The sequence below is a fragment of the Delphinapterus leucas genome, chromosome 19, assembly GCF_059928025.1.
Source record: "Delphinapterus leucas isolate spDelLeu-1000000601 "Yukka" chromosome 19, BTC_Dleu_Yukka2, whole genome shotgun sequence".
In the NCBI taxonomy this organism is placed as follows: domain Eukaryota; kingdom Metazoa; phylum Chordata; class Mammalia; order Artiodactyla; family Monodontidae; genus Delphinapterus; species Delphinapterus leucas.
In genome coordinates, this window is record NC_143147.1 from 58,770,224 (window position 1) to 58,792,782 (window position 22,559).

Consider the following 22,559-nt stretch of genomic DNA (forward strand, 5'->3'; position numbering starts at 1 on the left):
GGGGGCCAGGCAGGAAGGAGGAACATTGGCCCCTAGCCCAGTTTGCTGCTCAGAGCGCTCCCACCCTCGGTCCCTCTGCTCACCCCGTTTCTCTCTCTCGGGTCCTCTTTGTCCCAGAGCGCTGTTCCCAGCAGCCCCCACGCTCCTGCCATCTTCAGGGCTGGGCTGGGGGCTGCACGAGGGCCCTGGGGTCCCAGGATAGCGCGGAGGGAGGGAAGTGTGGCTTTGGGGACCCACCAGGCATCCCCTCTCACATAGGGCAGCAAGTGGATGCATGTCTGACATCTAGATGGCTCCGTGAGTATTTGTTGGGGAGGGTAGGCAGTGCCCCCAGTGCAGCCAGAGGGGAGCCCCATCAACCCCCAGCCAAGCCCCTGGGGAGGCCAGGGGGCTCCTTGGTGGAGTTGCTGGGGCAGCTTCCTGGGTGCTGAGGCATCCCCAAGTCAGGGAGAGCCAGGCCCCTGAGGCAGACAGTGGGTGGAATCCAGCTCCACTATGTCCAGCCCGGGGCCTGCGCATGTCCCCACACTCTGAGCCTTGTCACTGCCAGCCAGGAGGGCATAGAGGGGGTGGCGTGGCAGACAGTGTGAGGTGCCCGGCCCAGGGCCCTGACGGTCACTCTCTTCCTACCTGGGCAGTGGCATGTGGCCCACAGAAAGCGTTCTGCCCACATGTGGATCCAGAAATCCCTTGGTATCTCCCATGAACCTCACCCCGTTCCCATAAGTGGGCAAGCGTCAGGGACCCGGTTCACAGACTAGGACTCTGCGCTCCCACTGGCCACCTTGCCCAGCCTGCTTCCTCCCGTTCTTCTCTCCAGAGGCCCAAGTCACTCGGACCTCTTCTCGCCCCTGCTAGTGGCACTCTGGTCCCGGAGGCCGCACTGAGTGGGGCCTCACCTTGGTGATCCCTAGCCTGTCTGTCTGCCTGGACCTTGTGCACCGAGCAGCCCTGCTCTCGTCACTGTCCTGGATCTCAGGAGGTGGCCTGACTTTTAGAGCAGAAATGGCTTGGAAGGGGTGCTGGCTTGTCACCGGGAGCCCTGGGGAATGGGGTGGGTGGCAGCAGGGGGTGGGTGGCAGCAGAGGTCGGGGAGCATGGAGGTTGGAGGTCCGGACCCCAGCTTCTCTCTGGGAGCCAGGGAGCCCTTAGGGTCACCCTATTTGGTGCTGCCCTGGTCCACTTCCTCACTCAGGGGCCCCAGAGGTGGGTCCCTCCTAACCTGGTAGGGCCTCTGCACAGACTCAGGAGGCCGCCAAGGGCCTGGCTGGTCATCGGCCTTTGGCTGGCTGAGTGCCCAGGTGACCTCTTAATGGCTAGGCTGCAGAGCCGAGCTCCCCCATCCCTGGCCTGGGTCTGAGCTCCCCACCCAGCCCGCAGCCACCTCGCCCCAACCAGGCACGAACATTTCAACCCCTGTCCCCGGTTGGTTTGTGGTATTAAAAACAAATTGTGATCAGCCAGATTGTCATTTCTACCTGATAAAACATCACTTTTATTGATCTCACTCACCCAATGCCATCACTTATCTTGCTTCAGCATTTCACATAATGGCTCGTTTGTCTTGATTCAAGTGTAGTCCCGTGTGTTTAACCCTTGGGGCTCTGCAGCCTCACGTGCCCACTGCCGTCCCTTGCCCAGGCCCTATTCTGGGAGGCAGGAGGTTCTGGAAGGCAAGGGCCACCCTGTCTGAGTTAAGGTGGGAAGAGGGGGTGGGTGGGGGAAGGGAGGAGGAGATGGGGCCGCTGGGGATGGACCCCTGGGGGCTCACCTAATCCTGCTGCGGTCCTCACTTGCTGTGACCCAGTAGTCACCTGCCTCCCAGCTCACCCCCACCTGCCCACATTCCTGGGCCCATTGGCACCCCTCCCTGGTTTCTGGCCCTCAGGGCCCCCTTACCCTCCAGCCTAAAACTGTGCTCCTGCCCCCACCCCAGGCCCTTAGAGTCTTTCTCTGGTGTCAACTCCTCCCTCAGGTGCTGGACAAGCCCCTGTAACTCTGACTCCGGGGTCACAGAGGGAGTGGCCTCAATCTGATTTCGGACTCTGCCTAGAGCCTTCGGTGTCCCATTGTCCAGCAGACAATGCAGACCCTGTCTAGGCCCCTCAGGGTTTAGCCTCTGCCACAGTCCGGCTCCAGCTTCCGGCCCTCCTGGCCACCAGCTGTGCTCCCCACCTACCCTCTTCCCTGCTCTGGCCCAGGTCCTGCGTGGGCTCTGCGGCAGCACGGAACCGAAGGTGCTGAAGACGGGTCTTCCAGGCCCACAGGGGTCTCTGCCCCCTTTCCCCCCGACAGAGGGGCTCTGAGCCGGAAACCCTGGTCCGCAGGCATTCCTTTCTCAGACCTCTTCTCTCACTTGTCCTGGTCCCAAGGTCTCCTCTGGACCTACTCGCTCCCTCTCCCTGCTGCAGCCCTTGGAATTGGGCTTCCCTCCTGAGCAGCTGGAGGGTTGCACTTTGTGCAACTCACCTGCACAAAGTGGGGGCTGCTGACTCACGGACTCGGAGAATCCAAGGGCTAGGTCGCCTGCCTTCAGGCGCAGCTGAACCTGGGCACTCAGACTGTCTGTCCCAGATCCTTGCGGCCCCAGGCCGCCGGCTCAGGAGCCTCACTCTAACCACTCTTGCTTACTGGGCTCGGAAGGGGCCAAGGGAAGAGCTTGTCAAGCATCGCCTGGCCTCGGTCTCCATGCTCTGGGCCCTGGCCTGTCCTTTTGCATCCCAGGGAGGGGTCTTGCCCCTCTGTTCTCTCAGAGGAAAGGGGCGTGGTCAGGGCTGGCCCGGGACAGCCCCAGAGTGGGTGGCTGGCAGTGTTGTCTGTGCATATGTGAAAATGGCCCGCAGCTCCTGACATGCCAGCGGGGGTGGGTGGTGGTGGTGGGGGGTGGGGGTGGCTGGGGGGGTGAGTGCTGGTCACACTGGTCACAGCCCCACGCCCCATGCTTATCTGCCCTGACCTAGGGTTCCCCTCATCAGGGTCCCCAATCCCAGCTGAGGAGGTCACTCCCCAGGGAGGGGGTCCTAGAGGTGGAGGAAAAACAGCACCCCCCCAAATTGGTAGGGTTCCTGGAAAGCCCTCGGGGCTGCAGCCTCACTGGGTGGGGCTCTCTGGCTGGGGGATGCATTGAGATGTACCCCCCGCCCAACACCCCTCAGGCCCTGGGGGGCCAACCCGCTGTTGAACGATTAGGACTGCTGTTTACTACTCCTGCACAGCTGAAAATGTTTCTCAGATGAGTAAATTCATGCCTTCCTTGAGGAGGGCGTCTGCTGTCTGGTCTGCACAGACCCCTTCCCTGCACTGTGGGGACCACCCTTCCTCCTGTGTCTGGGGCCTCCACTCCTCCCCGCCAGGGGCACCCGGCCTGGCCACGTGGACTGGTTCAGGCTGAACATCTCACCCACCGTGGGGGAGATCTACTAAGATAAGGGACCCTCATCCTGGGGGGTTTCAAAGGCCAAGGCCACCCCAAAATCATTCTGGTTGCATGTGCCTCTCACGGGCCCAGCACCCCAAGGGGCTCTGCTCGGCTGCCGCAGCCGAGGTAGGCCTGACCCAGATGTCCCAGTCCCTCATCTGCTGAGACCCTAGCCTCTGGGGCCACCAGGGAGTCCCCATGGGACACGCACACGGACACCGGGGTGAAGTTAGGATTCCGGACCATTGAAAACCTGCACAATAGTTCATATATTTATTCTTAAGCAAGTTATCAATAAAAAATTTAATACTAAAATGCCTTTACATAGAGTTTGCTGTTCATAAAACCTTTGTATTTTTTTTTGTTTGTTTTTAGTGTTTACATTGAAAAAAAAATTCAACCATCCTCTTAGTTTACACATTTACAAGAATCGTGCTTTTGCCAGGTTTAACCATGGTGGGAAGGGCCGCGCTGTCCGCACGCACACGGACAGAGGGGGATGGGAAGAGAAAAGCAAAGGACAAAAGTCCATGGACTAGGGAGAAGAACCAATGGGAGGGCGGGAGGCCAAGAAAAGGCTGCCTGTTCGTTCGCTCCTGCCTTGGTGCTTGGGGTTGGAAGTAGCCTCAGGTTCTAATTTCTGTGGTTGGGGCTTCCCCACACATGCCTTGGCACTGGCCGCGTCGCCCCACACCATCTTGCCACTTCCCCAGCCGCCAGCAGGACCTCAGCCGCCTCTCCAGGACGACCACCAGAATGAAATATTGCACTCGAGCCGAGACAAAGTGGAGAGTTGGGGTGGGAGAAGAAAGCTGGGGTGCAGGGGAATCCCTCCATGTCCCTATACTTCCCGTGGAGCCACCAGGAGCGGGGGAGGGGTGATTTCCTGGTTGGAAAGAAAAAGGGGCCCGGGCACCCACTGACATCCCTTATTTCCCAGGTACCTGGCCTGTGTCTGTGGGTCACACAAGAGCCTGTCCTAAGGAGCAGTGGCTAACTTGGGAGGCCTTCCTGGGGCTCCCATTGTGGCCAGGGGAGACTTAGTATGGTGAGACATGGGAGCACGTGGCCCTCAGTGTGTATTTTCGGGGACAAGGGCTGCTGGGCCACGGGTCTGGCTTGCCCTGCTTGTCCCTCTTGGCCTCAGGAGAAGTGAAGGTGTGATGAGTTCTCCAGGGTTACGGGGGTGGTGCTGAGGGTCTGGGACACCCACACGGCACAACGGTAGCCAGGGCGCTGGGCAGAGGGCTGCTCCGTGCACCTGAGGCTGGGTTGTAGGCAGGAGGGAACCCTGCTCTGTGCCCCAAGCACTACCCTGCCAGGCCAGCAGCCCTGCCAAGTGGCCGCAGAAAAGTCCCAGAAACCTCCACATGAGTTGGCGGGGGCCAGTTCCTTCCTTGCTCTGAGTGAAGGCTGGACAAGCTGGCCATTGAGACGGAAATCAGAAATAACTTGGAACATTCAGGAAATAAAATCAAAACATCACTTTTTCTTATCGATAGTTTAAAATATTTGTTCATTTTTGCTTTGTTTTAAACAGAGGTAAGATACATATATGGCTGCCGTCACACTCTCGGGCTGGGGAGCCTGCCCTGGCATCCCTTCTCTCCCCGAGGGACCCTTATCGTCAAGCCCGCCCCCCAATCCTTTTTTTCCCAGGAGATGAATTAAAAGGAAATAAACTTGAGTGTGACTTCCATCTTAGACAGTCCCCCCAAGATATCAACAGGTGTAACCTAGGGTCCTGTCTGACCTCTCCTGTGCCCTCCGGCCCCCTGCCCCCACCCCCAGCTGCCTCTGTCGTCACAGACGCCCCAGTTGGAACTCAGCTAGGCTGAGGAAAACAGTGCATTTTCAAAGAAACCCGCCCCCCAGAACAAAATCTCTACACACACACACACACACACACACACATAGACACACACACACACGCACGCACGCATACCCTCGTTACGCATGTAAGGAAAAAAAAATCCTTTTCGGCTTTTTTTCCATAAAACTTTCCCGCAGAAATACAATATTTACATAGAGAAATAAATAGACAACACACCTGATTTCTGCTTTCCCTGGTGGGAGACAGTCGGAGGTACTAGGGAAAATATGGCTTGGATTCTAATCTCTCGTGAACTGCCGAAGTGGGAAAACAGACAGGGCCGGCAGGTCCCAGTCGGGGCACAGGTGACCCTCCGCAGCAGACGGAGGGAACTGGGTTCTGATGCCCGAAAGCTCTCTCTCCTTCCAGGGAAAATAATAAAACAGCCTGCATCTTGCCTTGGTGGGTTTGCATATTTGCTCAGACCTGCCCCTCCGAGGTGTGGGCCAGCCTCCCGCTCAGAGGCGTGGGGCCGGGTCCTCACGTCCTCACGTCCCTGTGGCTCTGGCGCTGGGCATGGCAGGGCAGGGGGTCGCCTGCAGCCGGTCTGTGCAGGCTCAGCACAGGATGGGCACACCGTCGGCCGCCACCAGGCGCCCGGTGGTGGGGTCGTAGGTGCCCGCCAGGTAGTAGAGATCCCGCCGGTCCTGGTACTTGCGGCTCCGTGTCATCTGCTCATACTGCTCGCGCCCCACTACCTGGCACTTGTGGGAGATGGTCTGCACATCGTTCTCATCCTCGTGGCAGGACTGGTACAGCGCGTTCTGCTGGGGAAGGGGGGCGAGGAGCGCTCGGCGTCAGGTCTGGCCTTGGCCAGCGGACCCCACCTGACCCAGGACCCTCAGTTCTGGATAAGCTCTTAACTGTGTGGCCGGGGTCTGCGCCCGGACCCCCAGCAGGCTGGCAGAATTGGAGAAACACTTGTTTCTGCACCATCTGCAAACATGGTTCTCAGGGAAGGCTGGAGAGTGAGCTGGGGGCATTTTCTGTCTTGGGTTGACCTTGGGAGGCAGGGATCAGCAGGCCCGTGGTGCGGGACATGGGCTGCTGAGGGCAGATGCTACAGGCTGTTGTGGGCCACAGCCCCCCACAAGGTGAAACTGTCACCCATTGCGTGGGGAGCCACAAAGGCCCAGCTGGGGAGGGATCCAGGTGGCCTGGCTCTGGGGCCTGAGTCCTCAGCTGTGTTACTCTCTGTGGGGCCCACGGCACCCTTGGGCCGGGAGGCCTTGAGGTGTGGGAACCGGGGGCGAGGGATGTCCATAGATGACCACTCCCCTTCTGGCTGCTGGTGCCAGTTGCTGAGATACCCCTTCCCAGGCCCCCCACTCTGAGCCTGCCCATACCCCCGGACCCCCTGCCCCACCCCAGGCCCCACCTTCCCGTCGCTCTGCCGCTTCCCCAGCTTGGTCTCCTCTGGGTGGTAGAACCACTTGACCTTCACCACCATGTTGCTGCCCCACGACTCCCACATGCTCTCGATGCGGCCGATGTAGGGCAGGTTGGGCCGCCCAGCTGACAGGAAGACGGCACAGTCCCCGATGCGAAGCGTCTCCTTGCCCCGGACGATGGCCTTGTAGAACAGCTTCCTGGCCTTCCCCTTCATGCCGCGTCTCTGTAGGAGACAGCCAGGGGCAGAGGGCAGTGAGGACAGGAGCCTCGGGGACAGGCGGCGGGCAGGGGACACAGGACAGAATGACAGAGACAGACGCAGGGAGTGTGTAGGAGAGACAGATGGTGTGTCTTGTATGTAAGTGTGCATGGTTGGGCCCACCTACCTGTGTGGGGTTCCCCGACCACTTCCAGAGCTGCCGGGCAGGCAGGAAGGCTGAGATCTTTGGCCGGTTTTCCACGGAGGGCAGCCGCTGCCTCCGGGACAGCTCTTTGGCTTTGGAGAAGCTCAGGGCCTCCTTGCGCTTGAGCCTGGGTCTGCCACTGCTGGGGCCCGCGCCCACACCCCCACCGGCCACCGCGGCCCTGGACAGGAAGCAGCGCTGGGCGTGCGGGTGTGGGCCAGCCCCCTTGGAGCGCAGGGCCTCGGGCTGGGCCAGGAGAGCGGGCACCGGGTGGGTGAGGCAGGTCTGCAGCAGCAGGGCTGGGTCCTCCTCGTCTGAGCTGTAGGAGGAGCCCTCGTCATCCGAGGAGCAGAGGCTGGAGGTGGACAGGGAGCCAGAGGAGGAGGAGGTGGATGAGCCCGAGGAGGAGGAGGACACGGAAAGGCGGGCGAGGAAGCGGGAGGGCACGCCGGGGGCCAGGCCAGGCCCGTCCTCCTCCTCGTCCGAGTAGGAGCTGTGGCAGTCACTGTCGCAGGGCAGCGGGTACTCGGCCTGGCCTGTGAACTTGCGCAGTGCCAGCCCCATGGGCAGCGGGTGGACAGGCGACCGCCCCTTCCTGTCCTTGCCCACAAGGGCCGGGTGCCCATAGCTGGGGCCGGGCAGGGGCCTCCCTGGCCTGGGCCCCACATCCTTGTCACCTGCGTGCAGCGCCTTGCAGTTCTTGCTCTTGGGGGAGGTCACGCCCTCATGGTCCAGCTTGACCAGGAACTCGCCGCCCGCCCGCCGCCGCCCGCCCTTCTCGGCCTCCGCCCGCTCGGCCTTCTTGGCCCGCAGCAGCTTGTGGGCACCCCCGGGCAGGCCGGGCCCGGCCCCGCCGACAAAGGGAGCGTAGGAGCTGGCCAGGCTGCTGAAGGAGTCGGCGCGGAAGCCGTTGCCAAACACGGGAGCAGCCACGCTGTGGACGGGGAAGAGCGCCTCACGGGCCCGCAGCTTCCTGGCGCTGCCGTTGAGTTGGAAGAGGTTCTGCAGCACACCCGGCCCCTTGCCACCTGCTGCGGCCGTGGCCACCGCCTTCCGCTTGGTCTGCGCCACCGCGGACCAGCTCAGCAGCGGGCTGCCCCGGCGGCCCAGGAAGTGGTCTGAGGCCCCCGCGGAGGGCTTGGTACCAGAGGCCAGGAGCTCCGCTTTGCCTGGGGAGAGGCCAGGGAGAGTCAGAGGAACTACCTGCCCGCCCCTTCTGGCCCCCCACTCCCGAGGGTGCCTCCCCACCCGAGGGCCCCGCAGTCCCGCGAGTACCAGCTTTGTCTTTGCCTATGGATTTCTTCCCGGGGGTCTTTGAGGCTTCAGGGCCATCATGTGCCTTGGGAGATAGGCTGGGAGCGGCGGCCTCACCAGGTGGGGGCGCCTCGCAGGAAGCTTTCTTGGTCCTTCGGCAGCTGCTGGACACCAGCAGGGCTGGCGAGGGCTCTGTGCCTGCAGGGTGGACCAGTGGCCTCAGCGATGTGCTGCCAGGGTGACCACCTCCCCTTGCTCCCTCCTTGGGAGACTGTCTGGACGCAGGGGAGGCCCAGCCCGACTCCAGCCATAGGGGCTGACCCAGAAAGGGAAGGACCCCACGCTGGAGGGCCCTGGGGCTCACACTGGATCTTGAAGTCCGGAGGCAGCAGCCTGATGTTGGAGACAGCGATGTGGCCAGTGTCCCCATCGTCAAACTCCACCACCACGGAGTCCAGGTCGTCTTCCTCATCACTGGAGGCACCTGGAGACAGGGCCCACCTGAGCACGGGGCCCTCCGCTCGGGGCCCACGGGGTTCTCCCTGGTGGCCGGGTGGCCGGGACGGGAGGATGACAGGATGGGCTCCGTAGCACCTGAGAGATGATGCTGGGATATTCTGCTCCCGGATCACATTTGACCTTGGAGCGGCCATGGCAGCTGGGAGCAGCCTGCCTCCCCTCCACCTCCCGGAGTGCGCCCGGAGAGGCAATATTACCGCCATCCATCACCCGCATCCCAGGGCACACTCACAGGGACGTGGGGCCCCGACCTCCCCCTACGCACACGCGCATGTGTGCAAACACATGCCTGGTGGAGGCCTGCCCGCCCCCCTGCCCCCGCACCTGTCAGACCGCAGGGTCCCCACATCCTGTGCCTGGGGGAGGGGGCAGAAGGATTTACCCCAGGAAAGCTGGTGCCCAGGTGACCAGTTTATAACCCTCAGGTCTGGGGCTCTGGGGCCCCTTCTCTGCTAGGCCTTCTGGACAGCCAGAGGCTCCACCCTGTCCTCACCCCAGGTCCCCCCTCGCCTTTTCCTGGCGACCAGGGAGCCGATGTTACCATCTGCTCTGTCTGACCTGCTCCAGCTTGGGAAGCAGGGCTGGCGGGACGCCCTCCTTGAGAGACAGGGTCCCCTCCCTGGCACTTGGGTCTCTCATCTGCAGCTTCGCCTAAGGGGAGGGGCTGATGGGCCTCCCTGCGCCTCCTTGGGGGCGGGGCTTACCTCGCACTACACTGCCTGGGTACAGGCAGCGGGACTTCTGGCTCCAGTAGGCACAGACCCTTGTGCCGGGCGGGAGGTACCTGCTGGACTGTGGCCGGACATCGAGAACCTGCGGGACCAGTGGGGGTGGCGGCCGTGAGTGGGCGGGGCTGGCCAAGGGGTGCCCGGGAGGGGCTGGGTGCAGCCAGGCCCGCCTCCCTGGGGTGGGGAGCCGAGCGGGGGCTGTCCCCTCACCGCCTCCTGCAGCAGCTGCTCCAGTGAGTAGATCCTCTGCCGGTTGCCTCTCTCACCCTCGATGACGATGCTGTAGCTGAGGGGCATGGGTGGGGGAGCATGAGACAGGCCTGCGCATCCACCACCTCCCGCTCAGGCCTCAGCCCACATCCCTCCCTGCGCACGCCCAGGCCTTACATGTCGGGGGGCTGCAGGGTCCTGACACTGCCCGCGTATAGCAGACTGTCCTCTTTGGGGATGAGCACGGGCAGCCCGTCCTGTAGGTCCTCCTTGTGGATGGTGCATGAGCGTGCTGGGGAGATGGGGGTGTCAGCACCTGGCCCCCATCCGCCCACCGCTGGCCCCAGACGCTCAGCATCCCCTCCTGGCTGCTCACCCAAGGCGGCGCTCTGCTCGGCGCTCAGGGGGCCACTGGCCTCCTCCTCCTCTGAGAGGCTGCTGCTGTCTTCAAACTCGAAGTCGTCCTCCACTGCGAAGCTCTCCAGCAGCCGGCTCACCGCCCGGCCCTTGCCCTGGGGGGTCAGAAGTGTCAGCTCTCTTGGGAGGGGCAGGAGAGGTCAGGGCTGGCTGGGTCCCAAGGTCGGGGTGGGGATGCTACCTGTTTGCCGGCAGCCTTGGTTTTCACCTTGCCCGCTTTCCTGCCCCTCCCCAGGATGGCCTTGGCGTTGCGGGGCGACAGGGCGATGGACAGGGCCCCGTTCTTCCGCTGTCAGAGGGGAGGGGCTGAGGTGAGGGTGGCATCAGCCTTCCTGCCCCCAGCCTGACCATGGTGTGACTCAGGCCGACCCTGAGTGTGACCCTGAATATGAGTCCCAGAGTGTGACTTGGTGTAGCAAGTGGAGAGAAAGAGTGGAGTAAATGTCCCCGAAGGCCTTTCACATCTGGCACCCACCCTGCTGGGCCCAGGACCCTGGGGTGCCCACTGGCCCTCACCCGCAGCCCTGGCTGGAGCACCGTGCTCTTGCGCGTGGCTCTCTTGAGGCGCTCACTGGCCAGCCTGCTGCCCTCCTCGTGGCAGGTGAAGGCCCGGGTGGGGCTGCAGAGGGCTTCCCTGCCGGGTGTGGCCCCCGGCTCTGCCCGCAGGCTGCCCTTGGCCTTGCCCTTGGCTTTCTTCTTGCCGGGCCCACCTGGGGGCCTGCGCCCCGGGGCCTGCTCCAGCTTGCTGCCCACCTTGGCCTTCACCGTCCTCCTCTTGACCTTGACCTCACTCTCGGGGCTGGACAGGCGGCAGGCCCCTGGGGAGGGAGGGAGGGAAGCCGTTGCAGGAGCCCCAGCTGCCTGCTGGGGCCCTCGTCGGCCAGGCCTGCCCCAGCCCGCCCTCACCCCCTGGGTACCTAGCAAGCCCTGCCTCTCCTTCTTCTTCTTGGCCTTCTGGTTGGCCTCCATCTTGACCACGGAGGAGGGCGAGGGCCCCAGCACGGCCACGCGGGCCCCACCGTGCAGTGCCAGCCCGGGCTCCTTGGGAGGCGCCTCTGTTTCCAACAGACCCTCGCAGTTTTCACTGTCCGAGCCGCTGCCTGGGGAGAGGCGGGTGGTCCAGGTGATTTGGCATCAGAGCAGTGCCATTTTGGGGTGGGTTCGGGGGAGCGGATCATTCGCATGTATGGATGTGTTGGGGGCTGAGTGGAGCCCGTCACTGTCATCCCGGGGCTGCTTCGAGGGCAGGCACCTGGGCCAGGTGTCCAGGTGAGGGTGTTTGGACCAGAAAGGAGAAGGGGCTGCCTCTCTGACCTCCCTTTTTCTGCCTCAGTTTTCCTTTCTTATGCGCTGGGCAGTGGAGCACCCGCCTTGCAGGGCTGGGGACCCCCTTCCCCAGGGCAGCCCCTTCCCCTCCCTTGTCCCCCTGCCAGATGCCCTCCTGTTTCCTGCTTCCTCTTCCCTCCCTTTGTTCTTTCTCAGGCGGGACCTGGGGGAGGGGGCAGGGGCTGGCAGGGAGGAAGCATCTATTTTTCCAGGCTCCTGTTTCTGGACATGTGTGTTTGCTGGGGGCCAGATAACCCCTCCAGGTCACCGGGCCGGACACTGCAGGAAGGCAGGCTGGAGCAGGCAGAAGGGCTATTTTTAGCCCCTCTTTCCAGGATGCATCCAGCAGCCTCTTTTCTCCCTGTGGCCCCCCCCGAGTGGGGGTGGGGCACGGAGAACCCATCCTGGGCCAGTGAGAGCTTCTCCCTGTGTCCGGCATACGCAATGAGCCCTGACCAGGCTCTGATGGCTGTCCCAGCTCCCGCCCACCCACTCCCCCAGCCTCCAGTGACCGTGGAGGTCCTGGCTGTGCTGCTCAGATCGACAACTTGCCTGCCTCATGTGTTGCGGCCGCTGCCGGCTGGGCTGGGAACTTAGGTGTCTCCCTGCCAGCAACACCACCATCTGGCTGTGGGTGCCGGGCTGCCCCAGACACCTTGGCGCTCTTGGCTCGCGACAGCTTCTTCCGGATGCGACCCCCTGGGGTGGCCTCCTTCCGCCGGAAGGGGCTGAGGCTGGTGGGCAGCCCCTTGCTCTTGACCTTCGGCTTCAGCTGGGCCACCTTGTGGGCCACTGCAGATGCCAGGTCGCCCTGACCGCTGTGCTTCTTGCACCGAGCCTTCTCCTGTAGTAAATGGGCAGGTGGAGGCGGCAGTCACCGGGTCCCCCACCCTGAGCCACGGCCCTATGACCTTCGGCCTCTCCTCTGCCAGTGCTGGGCCTGGAAGGTGGCACTTCGCTGGCCTTGCCCTCCAAAATGCCTGAGAGGGAATCTGGCCCCGGGGCACAGGGCCTGCCCACTGGAGCCTAAGCTTGTGCCTGTCCTGCCCCCCATTTCACAGCCTCCCCGGACGGCCCAGCCTACTCAGCTTGGCGGAGGGAGGCCAAGGGCCCGGGTGTTTGTCACGTCCTAGAGAGAGGGACCAGCCTCCTGCTCCGGGAGGGACAGGCAAAGTGACAACAGACTCAGGCCCACCTCTCACCTGTCCCTCCCAGGACCCTAGAATAGGTGAGGGGTGGGAGGCACCCACTGCACTGAGAAGGAATGGGGTGCTGGCACCCCTGGGGAAGCCTGTCCCAAGGGAGGGGCAGTGCCCTCGGTCCACCCACTACACCAGGTATGCACCTGACATGGTGGACATCGTGAGCCCTCCCTCCTGAAAAGTCTTCCTGTGACCTGTGATAACTGTGTGTTGCTTTCCTCCCGCTGGAGTGAGCAGAGGGAAGGGAGGGGTCGTGGAGCATAACCGGCCCTGGGTCATACCTGCAGCCTCAGAGGCTCGCCTCCGTGTGACGCACACGAAGCTCGCCCGACCTTGTCTGCTCATCTGAGCAGTGGGGCCCCAGCCGGATGGTGACACGGGGCAGGGCGCGGTGGCAGTGTTTGGCCCGGGGCTGGTCTACCGCCTGCCCCCTGTCCTGTCCATCTGACGTCCTGCACCCGGGCTTGAGGGTGAGGCTGCTGTGGGACTCACCGCAGATGCGGGTTGCAGGCCCACGTAGGTGCCCTTCTCCAGCCGGCCTCGCTTCTTCGAGGGCTCATCATCGCCGCCCCGCAGCTCGGTGCACAGCAGGCTCAGGCTGGACCGCACTGCCCTGGGAGCACGGGGGGCGCGGGTCACACCTGGTCACCTGGGCCTTGTCCCTGTGGCAGCAGCCAGGGCACCGCGGTGGGTCGTGTGGTGCAGCTGCATGTCTGGGAGACCCACTTGCCCCTGTAAGGGCCCTGCTTCTTTCCTGGCCAAGGCTGTGCCCCGGGGCCAGTCTCCTCTAAGCACACAGAGCTGCTGGGAGGCCAGGGGGGCCAAGCCAGTGCTGAGCCCCCCGGCCCCCGCTACCTAGCTAGCCCCCTCTGCCCACTGACTGGGGAGGGGCAGCCCAGTGCTCGGGGGCCAGGGCTCTGTGGCCAGCTGGGCCACTGTGTGACCTGGGCTGTGGCCTCAGTCTATCTACCTGGAAAATGGGGATGCTTTAAACTGTGCCTCTGTGCAAGGCTGGGGTGGGATCATGCTGGCCTTTGCACTCACTAAGGTCACTTAGTGAGTGCAAAGGCCAACAGCTACCTCAGTTAGGAACAAAAAGGCATCAGGAGAGGCCCCTGAGAAAGGGATCCACCCCGAGCATCTTTGCCACTGCCAGGAAGAGGATGTGGGGGACAGCGGCCAGAGAAACTCGTGCCCAGGCTCTGCCTCCTAGTCCCCAGGGACCCCCAGTGCCGGGCTCAGACCCCTCAGAGCTTTGTCCCCTGCCCTCAATTCTCCGTCTCAAAGGAGAAACTCTGCACCCCCCCCAGCTCCCAGATGGGGCCCTGGAAGCTGCTGACTCTGAGCCTGTTTCCCTGTGTCCCACAGGTGTGAGGCTGGGAGCTTGGCTGCCTGTCCTTTGCCAGACAGGGGCTGGGGGCTAGGCCTCTCACCTACTCCCTCCCTTACCCACACAGCATTAATGAAAATGAGTCACAGATGGAGGCCGAGGGCCCTGACCCGGCCCTGGCCTTGTGCGGCCAGACGTCAACTTTTACCTTCCTGCCCAGAGAGGCCAGGCAGGAAGCCGGCCCGGAACCATGCTTGGCCCCCGGGCCTCGGCCCTCCCACTTCCTGCCTGGGCCCAACTGCCAGCAGCTACTGAAGGGCAGAGGCCCCCCAGAGGGATGGAGAGTGGGCAGGAGCCTGAGATGCGGGAGGGCGGGAGGGAACCCCGATCCTTAGGAAGGGCAGGGCCCCCCAGAGGGATGGAGAGTGGGCAGGAGCCTGAGATGCGGGAGGGCGGGAGGGAACCCCGATCCTTAGGAAGGGCAGGGCCCCCCAGAGGGATGGAGAGTGGGCAGGAGCCTGAGATGGGGAGAGGGCGGGAGGGAACCCCGATCCTTAGGAAGGGCAGGGCCCCCCAGAGGGATGGAGAGTGGGCAGGAGCCTGAGATGGGGGAGGGCGGGAGGGAACCCCGATCCTTAGGAAGGGAGGGCCCTGGCCTTGGCTTCCTTCCTCGTCCAGCCAGGGCCTGTTTTCTCAGGTCAGTGGAGAAAGTGGCCACAATGCAAGCACCAGGATGGGGCTTCCAGGGTCAGGCAGGGGCTTGGCGCCAGGCGGGCTCGAGCAAAGCATGGGGCAGCTTCGCCAGGGGCTCCCCAACAGGGCCCCCTGCCAGGCCCTGGTCTTAGCCAGCAGCCCCTACAGTTCTGGCTGGTCCTCAAATGGAGGCCCCTGGAGCCCCCGCCGGGTGACACCTGGGCAGGGCGGAGGGACACCCTGGGGAGGCCCCCCAGCCATATGGTGCATCCCCTCCCCGTCCGCAGCAGCCTACGCGAACTCCCCTCCCTGTAACCTTCTCCGCGTTTGCTAATGTTTTGTGACATAAAGCCCTGAGATTAATTTTTTGCCTCTGTCTTAATTGAAGGAACCATTTAGTGCCGATTTAACTATTATTACCAAATCATCAGGATTGATGCAGTGCGCACACGCCGCGCCAATCGTGTTTGGAGGAGCTCGAGGATTTATGCAAATGGGCCTGCCGGGAGAGGCAATTTGTAGCCGAGAAGGACAATTATACCAGGCCCGGGAGTGCGCCAATGACTGCGCCGGGCGGGTAATGGATAATAACCGCGCGCCGGCAGCCGCGCGCAGCACCGCAGCGTGACCAACGACTCTATACGGTGCAGATAAAGAGGTTTTTACGCAACGCCGCCTTGCACTCGTGGGGCCGGGCTGGGGCTGGGGCCTGGCAGGAGGGATGCCACAGCCCCAGCCGGCCACGGCCGGGTGCGTGGAGCTGGTGCGGCCATGCCCCAGGCCTAGGGGGAGGGGCTTGTCTGCTACGGGCTCAGTGCCCCAGACGCTCCCCACCGCGGCTGGCCCGGGGTTCTGGATCTTCAGGAGAAGCTGTGACGGAGGCCCAGCGGCCATGGAAGCCAGAGAGGAGCCCAGCCCCCACTGCCCGGGCCTCAAGGGCACCTGGGCCAGCCCAGCGCCACTGAGTAACCTCCGGCCCCACGCACCCCACGGGGCCCACGCATGCAAGACTCACTTGACTTTCTTGCCTTCGCTGGGTCGCAGGGCAGGCAGCAAGCTGGAGTATTTGCGCTTCCGTGGCCGGCCGGGCCCTCGCCTGGCAGGGCTCCGCGAGCTCTCGTCTCTCCTGGGAGCCACAGGAGGGGTGGTCAGAGGCTGACGCCTGTCCTGGCTCCCTGACAGGGGTCCAGGAGAGGGCAATACCCTTGGGGGCTGTGGCGGGGGGGGGGGCCCTCCCAAGATTTGGCGGGAGCATGGTCCCCAAACAGAGGGCAAGGCTGAGCCAGCGTCCCCACTGCCCCCACCATCCCTGCTTCCCAGTTCCAGCCGTCCTGCACACTCCAGTCAGGTGAGCTCCCCGCACTGCTACGGCAACTTTAGGGGTTCCCTCCGCCCTCCCACACCCCAATTCTGCCCCGGCCTCCCAGCCCCCTCTCAGACACCACTATTCTCACCCTTTGCCCCCCTATCATGAGGACCGGCCTCTGCCTTGCACCAGTCTCTGTTGGGTGGTTCTTCCACCCCTCCACTCTCCCTTGGTTTCTCCACTGAGTGAACGCCTCAACCTTCCACTACCTCTGGGGACCCTCCCAGGCCCCCACTTCTGGCCCAGCTCATCCCAGCACACACAGGTTGACCTCTTCCCACAAGCCGGTGGCCCTGGGCTGGGCTGTGCCCACATCTGCCCCAGTGCCTGAACTGGGGGTGTCTCCACAAGCCACGCTCCAGCCCTCCCCGCCCCACTGCCAGCCTGGGCCATACTCATGGTCATGCCTGCGCTGCAGCCGGGCCAGCTCCCGCTGCTTCTCCTTGTAGCGTCTCTGCAACTCCGCCAGCTGCACGCGCATCTCCACCTCCTGTGTGTCCAGCCGGTCGATGGCAGCCTTCAGTGGGCATACCTGGTAGGCAGGGGCACAGGGGCCTGTGAGCCCAGCTAGGGGGCCAAGATGGGGTGGGCAGGTGGCCAGCCTGGGCACTCGAGGCCTCCCCCCGGTCACGGCACTGGGCAATGGGGGCGACCAGGGCTCCCCACTCACAGGCTTGGTCTTGGGGGTCCAGGTGTCCTTGCGCTGCAGGATCTGCATACGGGGGGTGAGCATGGGAGCCCTGCAGGAGTCGGCAGTGGAGGGCTGGGCCAAGGAGGCGGGGCTGTCCAGGCCAGAAGCCTCTACCAGGGACCAGGCTGAGGCCAGCGTGGCCAGGCGCTGCAGGTTGAAGGCTAGCACGTCCTCCTCCTCTGCAGGGGCATGAGGGTCAGTGTGCGCGAGAGGCTCTTGATATCAGCCTGCATCTCAGCACAGCCCAGACTACTCCCTCCTACCCCGTGTACCCACCCCCCACCCCCAGACGCCCGGAGGCAGCCGGACTCCCTGAGATAGGCAGAGTGAGGCGGCCTGGAACAAGGAGATGGGCACCTGGCGCTCGCCTCTGGTCTGGGTGGGAGAGGCGTCACCCTTGATTACTGTGGGCCAGGCCGGTTGGGATGGCACAAGTCCTCAGGACAGTGCCCAAACCATTTAGGCACGTGGCTTGTTATGCTCTTAACAGAAACTGCCTTGCATTTTTGCCCTCTTCCAGATCCATGAAAACCCGGAGAGTCAGCCCTAGTGGGTGGGGAGGGATGGCCCAGTGCAGGGTCAGAGCCGAGCCAGTGGAGGGCAGTGTCCATCCAGGGGACAGGCCTGGAGTGGAGACTTGGGACTGAGCGCAACCATGGGGAGAGGGTGGAGGCAGAAATGGGGGTTGGGCATGCACAGGTGGGCTGATCGTATGAGGAGTTACAGCTAGGGAAGGAATCAGCCAGGATGAGCCCTGTGGGGTCAGACAGGGTGCCTAGAGCTGGAGGTGTCAGTGGGCAGTCGTGATTTCTAGAACACACAGCCAGCTCTGCCCTCTGAGAAGGCCTGAGAGCAGCAACACCCCAGTAGCAACGAGCACAACTAGCACCCTGAACTTGGCTTCTAAAATTCTCTGAGGAAGGGAACTGGGCTCCTTGGAGAAATGGCTGATTCCAGGGACTGGGACGTTCGGGGTGAGCTGGGAACACAGGAAGTTCTCAGAGGATGATCCAGCTGAAGGGGCCAAATCTGAGATAATTCAATCACCAAAATTAAATAGTGACAGTGACAAATTATAACGGATTGAAGCGAATAAAAATCCACAAGTCACACTGATATAGATAAATGAATCCAATGTTTGAAGAGGAAGGGGATATCACAGCATTTCAAAGTCCCTCCCCACGAAATACTTAGTAACTACAAAAGGGGAAGTGCCCAGCCATAGCCTTGATGGAGCTATCATGGTGACCCACCCTCAGTAATGGGACAAAGCACAGGTGGACACCGGAAGTTCAACCCTCTGTACGCAGTGCTGGGTCAAGGCCAGAGGTGGGTTGCTGGGTCAAAGGTGCCCTGGGAAGGTGGGGGAGGCGCTGGGGGGGCTTTCTCCTCCCATCTCCAGCTGGGGCAGGGATATCTGCAAGCCCCATTTCAGCTAAAAGTTCCACAGGGTCTCCTCATCTCTTGGGGTTACTGTGACTGCTAGGAAGCCCCTCTGTTCCTCCCTGAAGCCCCCCCACCCCGGCCCCCACTCCTCAGGCTAAGCCTGCTGAGACTGCAAAGTCCTGCAGGGTGAGCTCTGCGAGGGGATGGTGGGCTCGGGCAGATGGCAGGGGTGGCGGTGCTGCTGGGTTCTTCTCTGGCCTCCAAACAACAACCGGCCTTGCTCTCCAGTTCAGGGAGCTGTGCGGCAGACAATAACAGCCCCACCCCCAAGCCTCGGGGGTCTATAATCCCTGTCCCAGGAGAGATGTAGGGCTGGGCTGTCCAGGCAGATTGAGGGCTCCACAGGCACAGAAGAGGGCCAAGGCTTGGACTTCCCCCAACCAGCCAGGCCGGTAGAAGCTGTTGGGGCCAGGAGAAGGTGGGAGGAGGGGTGCAGGTCAGCAGGAAAGTTCAAAAGGGGGGTCTGGGATCTTGACTCACCTAAACCAGGTGGGTCACTCAGGAACAAGGGGCAACCATACTCCGGAAGGGACAGGGCCTGGCCTTCCCAAAATTCCAGGGTGGATGGGAAGCCCAGTGGGCACCATGCCCCCCAGTGGCCCCTCCAAATGCAGAGTGGAGCATTTTGGGTGTCTTGGGGATGGGCCCTTGCAGGCAGGCCCCACCATCCACGCCAGCCAAGTGAATGGCCAGAGAAGTGTCCGACTCCCTCCCACCCCAGGGCTCCATCTGGGGCCTGAGTCCCTGCCCCCCTGCGATGGAGGTCCGCGGGCTGGGCAGCCTGCCCACTGAGCTCCCTGGACTTGAGCCCAGGTGGGGGATAAGCCAGGGTCCTGCGGCCAAGTCCTACTAGTGGGGGATGTGAGGGCTCTGGACGCCCACATCAGTGAGGGTGGGGCTGGCCCCAGCCTGGGAGCAAAGAGCCCGGGACCTGAACACCAGCTCCACCCGGCCCGGCTATGGGAGTTGGGGGCCATGTCACCTTTCAGAACCTGGTTACCTCCTCACCCCCACTTCTCAGGGGCTGCCACCTGGCCTTTCACCAGCTCTGCCTGGCCTGGGAGGTACTTCAGGGGGTCTCCTCTGGGAGGAGGGGGCAGGAGGCCCCGATGTCCCTCTGGATCTCTACCCCTCCCTCTCCCCTCTGTACCCTGGCCTGTTCCCGGCATGGTCTTCTCCCGCCTCCTCTGTCTGTGAGTCCTGCCTCTTGCTCAGAAAATGAGCTGATTTCCTAAGTAATTTCAGGCAAAGCAGTCACTGAGCTTGCAGGGAACGGCTCTAGAGCTGAGAGGCTGCGCAGACGGGCCAATTAACTGGGACAGAGGGAGGGTGGGGGCCTGGGAGCAGCAGGAGGGGAGGGTGAAGGCCTGAGGGCTCCAAGAGGGGAGGGCGGGGGTCTTGGGAGAAACAGGAGGGGAGAGGGGGGTTTGAAGGTTCCAGAAGGGAAGGGTTGGGTGGAGACCCAGCAGTGGCAGCAGGGCCTGGCCTGGGCTGGCAGCTGCAATACCCACAATGGGACACACGTGGTCTACACGTGAGCATCCATTCAATGAATGGGCACGGGTCCAGTAGGCATTCACGTGCACAGACCGGTGGCCACACACATGGCGCCCGGCAGCCTGCTCAGTGCACCCTCACGCCAGCCACACTCACGCAGTGGCTCTGGGCAGCAAGGCCCTGACTGGGGCAGCCCCGCCTCACGCTACAGCTCCAAGCGAGGCCCTCCGAGAGTTCCTGACCGGCAAGGGCTCCCCGGCTTACTCTCTTCAGCACAGTGGTGGCCCCTCTGGTCAGACAAGAGAGGAGTGACACAGAGACCTTCAGGGAAATTAACTTTACAAGAACGTATCTCCACGCAGCACAAGAGGTGCTGGTGGCTGGCAGTGGGCAGTGGAGAGCTTCACACAGTGGGAAAACGAGTGGGCCAGCTGAGGACTTCGTTGGGTTCTTTCTATAAATATCAACGGGGCACAAAGCCTGGCTGGGGGTGCTCCCCCCACCGCCTGAGGGGTTCCGGCAGGGAGCGCCTGGGAGGGGTCCCTGTGGGGGACCTAAGTGCTAGAGAGGCCTAAGCAAACACCTGGCCCTTGGGCTCTGGTCCGAGTCAGGGCGGCACCAGCCCTGGGCTGGCACCCTGGGGACCTTGGGCAGGGTGCAGGGAGCCCAGGAGCATCTTGTCCCACAGGTCAGCCCCAAGGCCTAGTGAGGCTGAGGGGGACGTGGGGGGTGCCACCTCCCCGGGGCCTGGGAGGCGAGGGCTGCCACGTCCTGAGCTGGGCCCCGTGCAGGCTAGGTTCGGAAGCTGCAAAACCCAAGGAAGTGAAAGCTTATAGCTAGAGCACCATTTTTCCTACCCGCTTCCTGGCTGTGAGGCCGTAGTTTAGTGACCTGACCCCCTCACCCCCACCCCTGTGGGCCTTGGCATCCTTGTGTGTAAACTGGAGACACCCTCAAGCCCCTTCAGGGCATCGTGAATGTCCACAGCCACCTTTCTGACACTGTCGTCAGGGTGTAGGCCTGGCCCTGAGGCCCTACCCCATGGCTCATCCTGCAGCCAGGGCTGGGGGTAACACCGTGTGGGCACACCTGCCTGGTTTCCTGACAAGGGGCCACATTGTGGGGACAACGGAGCAGGGCTGAAGGCCACTGGCCGGCTGACCCTGAGCCTATGCCCAAGGGTCCAGCTCCTGGGGCTCCGGAGGGATGGGGCTTACCTTGCAGGTCTGGCTCAGTCCTCTGCTGCTGGATTTCCAGGTCGGCCAGCTCGCTGAGCAGGGCAATGCCATGAATCCCTGAGCTACGGGGCAGGGGAGCTGTGCTGGGTGGCCCAGGGACAGTGGGGGGCTGAGGGTCCAGTGGGCTGACAGCGGGCAGATCCCCCAGGTTGATGGTGGCTGCCACCAGGGCGTCCAGACCCGGCAGCTCCCTGGGTGGCTGGCTGTTTTCGGGAGTCAGCCCCCAGTCCTCCTCCTCCTCCTCCTCCAGCTCGGCCTCCTTGAACTTGGCCGCCTCCTCCGCCTCTGCTTCTGCAGGGGCCTGCTGCTCGCCCGGCTTGGCCTGATCCGGGGCACCCAGGCTCCTTGCTGGCTGCTCCATGGCCTGGGGGCTGGCCCCCAACGAGGGCCCCTGCTCTCCCTCCTCCCGTCCCTCCTCTGTGGTCCTCTCCTCTTGGGCCCCTCCCTGAGTAGAATCAGCCTGGCCAGTGGCCTCAGGGCCCCCTCCCTCGAGGAGGGTCCCACACCGCAGTTCTCGCAGCCCCTCCAGTGGGCTGGGGTCCGCTGCCTTCCCCGGGGGTCCCCGCTCGGCAGGGTTGGGGTGTGCGGCAAGGTCCTGGGTAGCCTCCCTGGCCCCTGAGGGCAGCCCAGGCTCCTCCAGGTTCTGGGGGCTGTGTGGGCCCAGCTCCCCGGGAGGGAACGTCCTGGCCAGCTCAGGCTGGGCCCCCGGCGGGGCGGTTTGCATAGTTTCGGGGTCCGAGAGGTCAGATGAGTGCACAATGCGGGGCAGAGAGAAGCCCGAGCCGGCCGCAGGGCACGTGTATCCGGGAGGCAGGTCTGCAAAAGAGGGCGCTGTCAGGAGAGAGCAGCTGGGGGTGAGGGTGACCTCAAACACCTCAGACCCACACCTGGCGGGGAGGGTCCCCAGCCAACCCTCTGCCTGTGAAATGTGTGAGGCAGGAATGGGGACGTGGTATGTTGAGGGGGGCAGCAGGGGAGCACCGGGTGCAGGAGGGGAAGCCCCCAGGCCCTCCTCCTTGGCCAGGACAGCTGTGTGCTCCCCAGCTCGGGCCACTGCCTCGTGCGGGGGGGGGGGGGGTCCATGGCGGTCCCTGGAGGCCATCTCTGGTCTGTGTGGTGTGGCTAACCAGAAAAGGGGGATTTTAAAACAAGATACTTGAATCAGGGCTTTCCCTGAACCAGAACGAGCTGGCAGCCTGTCGGAGGCATTATGCCCCATTAACTACAATAAAAGAAAAAAAAAAGGAAAAAAACTCTAAAAAAAAAACCCCAACAACCTCGGATGGCTTCAGCCTCCTTCTTGTGGAACTGGGACGAATTTTATGTTCGCCACACGGGCTTCCCGTGTACACTCTCAGCCTAATTCAGAGAGAATCAAATAGCTGTGGAGAAGCTGGGGGGCGGAGGGTGGGAGGGCAGCTACAGAGGCCGAGGCCGGGCCTGGACCCTCCACCACAGGCTGCCTCTCCTTGCCTTGGGCCCAAGTGGTGGCATTTTGGGCCCTGACAGTGAGGATGAGCTCCCTTGCCCAGCTTCGTGCCTGTTGCCCTGTGGT

General features: G+C 63.1%; 1 protein-coding gene across 1 annotated transcript in view; it reads right to left on the reverse strand.

Annotated features, from left to right (window-relative positions):
* Positions 1 to 3,668: 3,668 nt before the first annotated feature.
* BAHCC1 (BAH domain and coiled-coil containing 1) overlaps positions 3,669 to 22,559 on the reverse strand; it is a 56,324-nt gene continuing 37,433 nt past the window's right edge. The window contains exons 10-27 of the mRNA XM_089901556.1: positions 20,984 to 21,820; positions 16,803 to 17,002; positions 16,528 to 16,664; positions 15,782 to 15,892; positions 13,236 to 13,356; positions 12,090 to 12,385; positions 11,133 to 11,311; positions 10,732 to 11,033; positions 10,397 to 10,504; positions 10,175 to 10,310; positions 9,976 to 10,090; positions 9,799 to 9,874; positions 9,565 to 9,673; positions 8,706 to 8,825; positions 8,363 to 8,539; positions 7,070 to 8,256; positions 6,670 to 6,906; positions 3,669 to 6,055 (exon numbers count right to left, since the gene is read on the reverse strand). Of these exons, the coding sequence (XP_089757682.1) occupies positions 5,849 to 6,055; positions 6,670 to 6,906; positions 7,070 to 8,256; positions 8,363 to 8,539; positions 8,706 to 8,825; positions 9,565 to 9,673; positions 9,799 to 9,874; positions 9,976 to 10,090; positions 10,175 to 10,310; positions 10,397 to 10,504; positions 10,732 to 11,033; positions 11,133 to 11,311; positions 12,090 to 12,385; positions 13,236 to 13,356; positions 15,782 to 15,892; positions 16,528 to 16,664; positions 16,803 to 17,002; positions 20,984 to 21,820 (4,655 nt within the window). The 3' untranslated portion in view covers positions 3,669 to 5,848. The remainder of the gene's footprint in view (positions 6,056 to 6,669; positions 6,907 to 7,069; positions 8,257 to 8,362; positions 8,540 to 8,705; positions 8,826 to 9,564; positions 9,674 to 9,798; positions 9,875 to 9,975; positions 10,091 to 10,174; positions 10,311 to 10,396; positions 10,505 to 10,731; positions 11,034 to 11,132; positions 11,312 to 12,089; positions 12,386 to 13,235; positions 13,357 to 15,781; positions 15,893 to 16,527; positions 16,665 to 16,802; positions 17,003 to 20,983; positions 21,821 to 22,559) is intronic.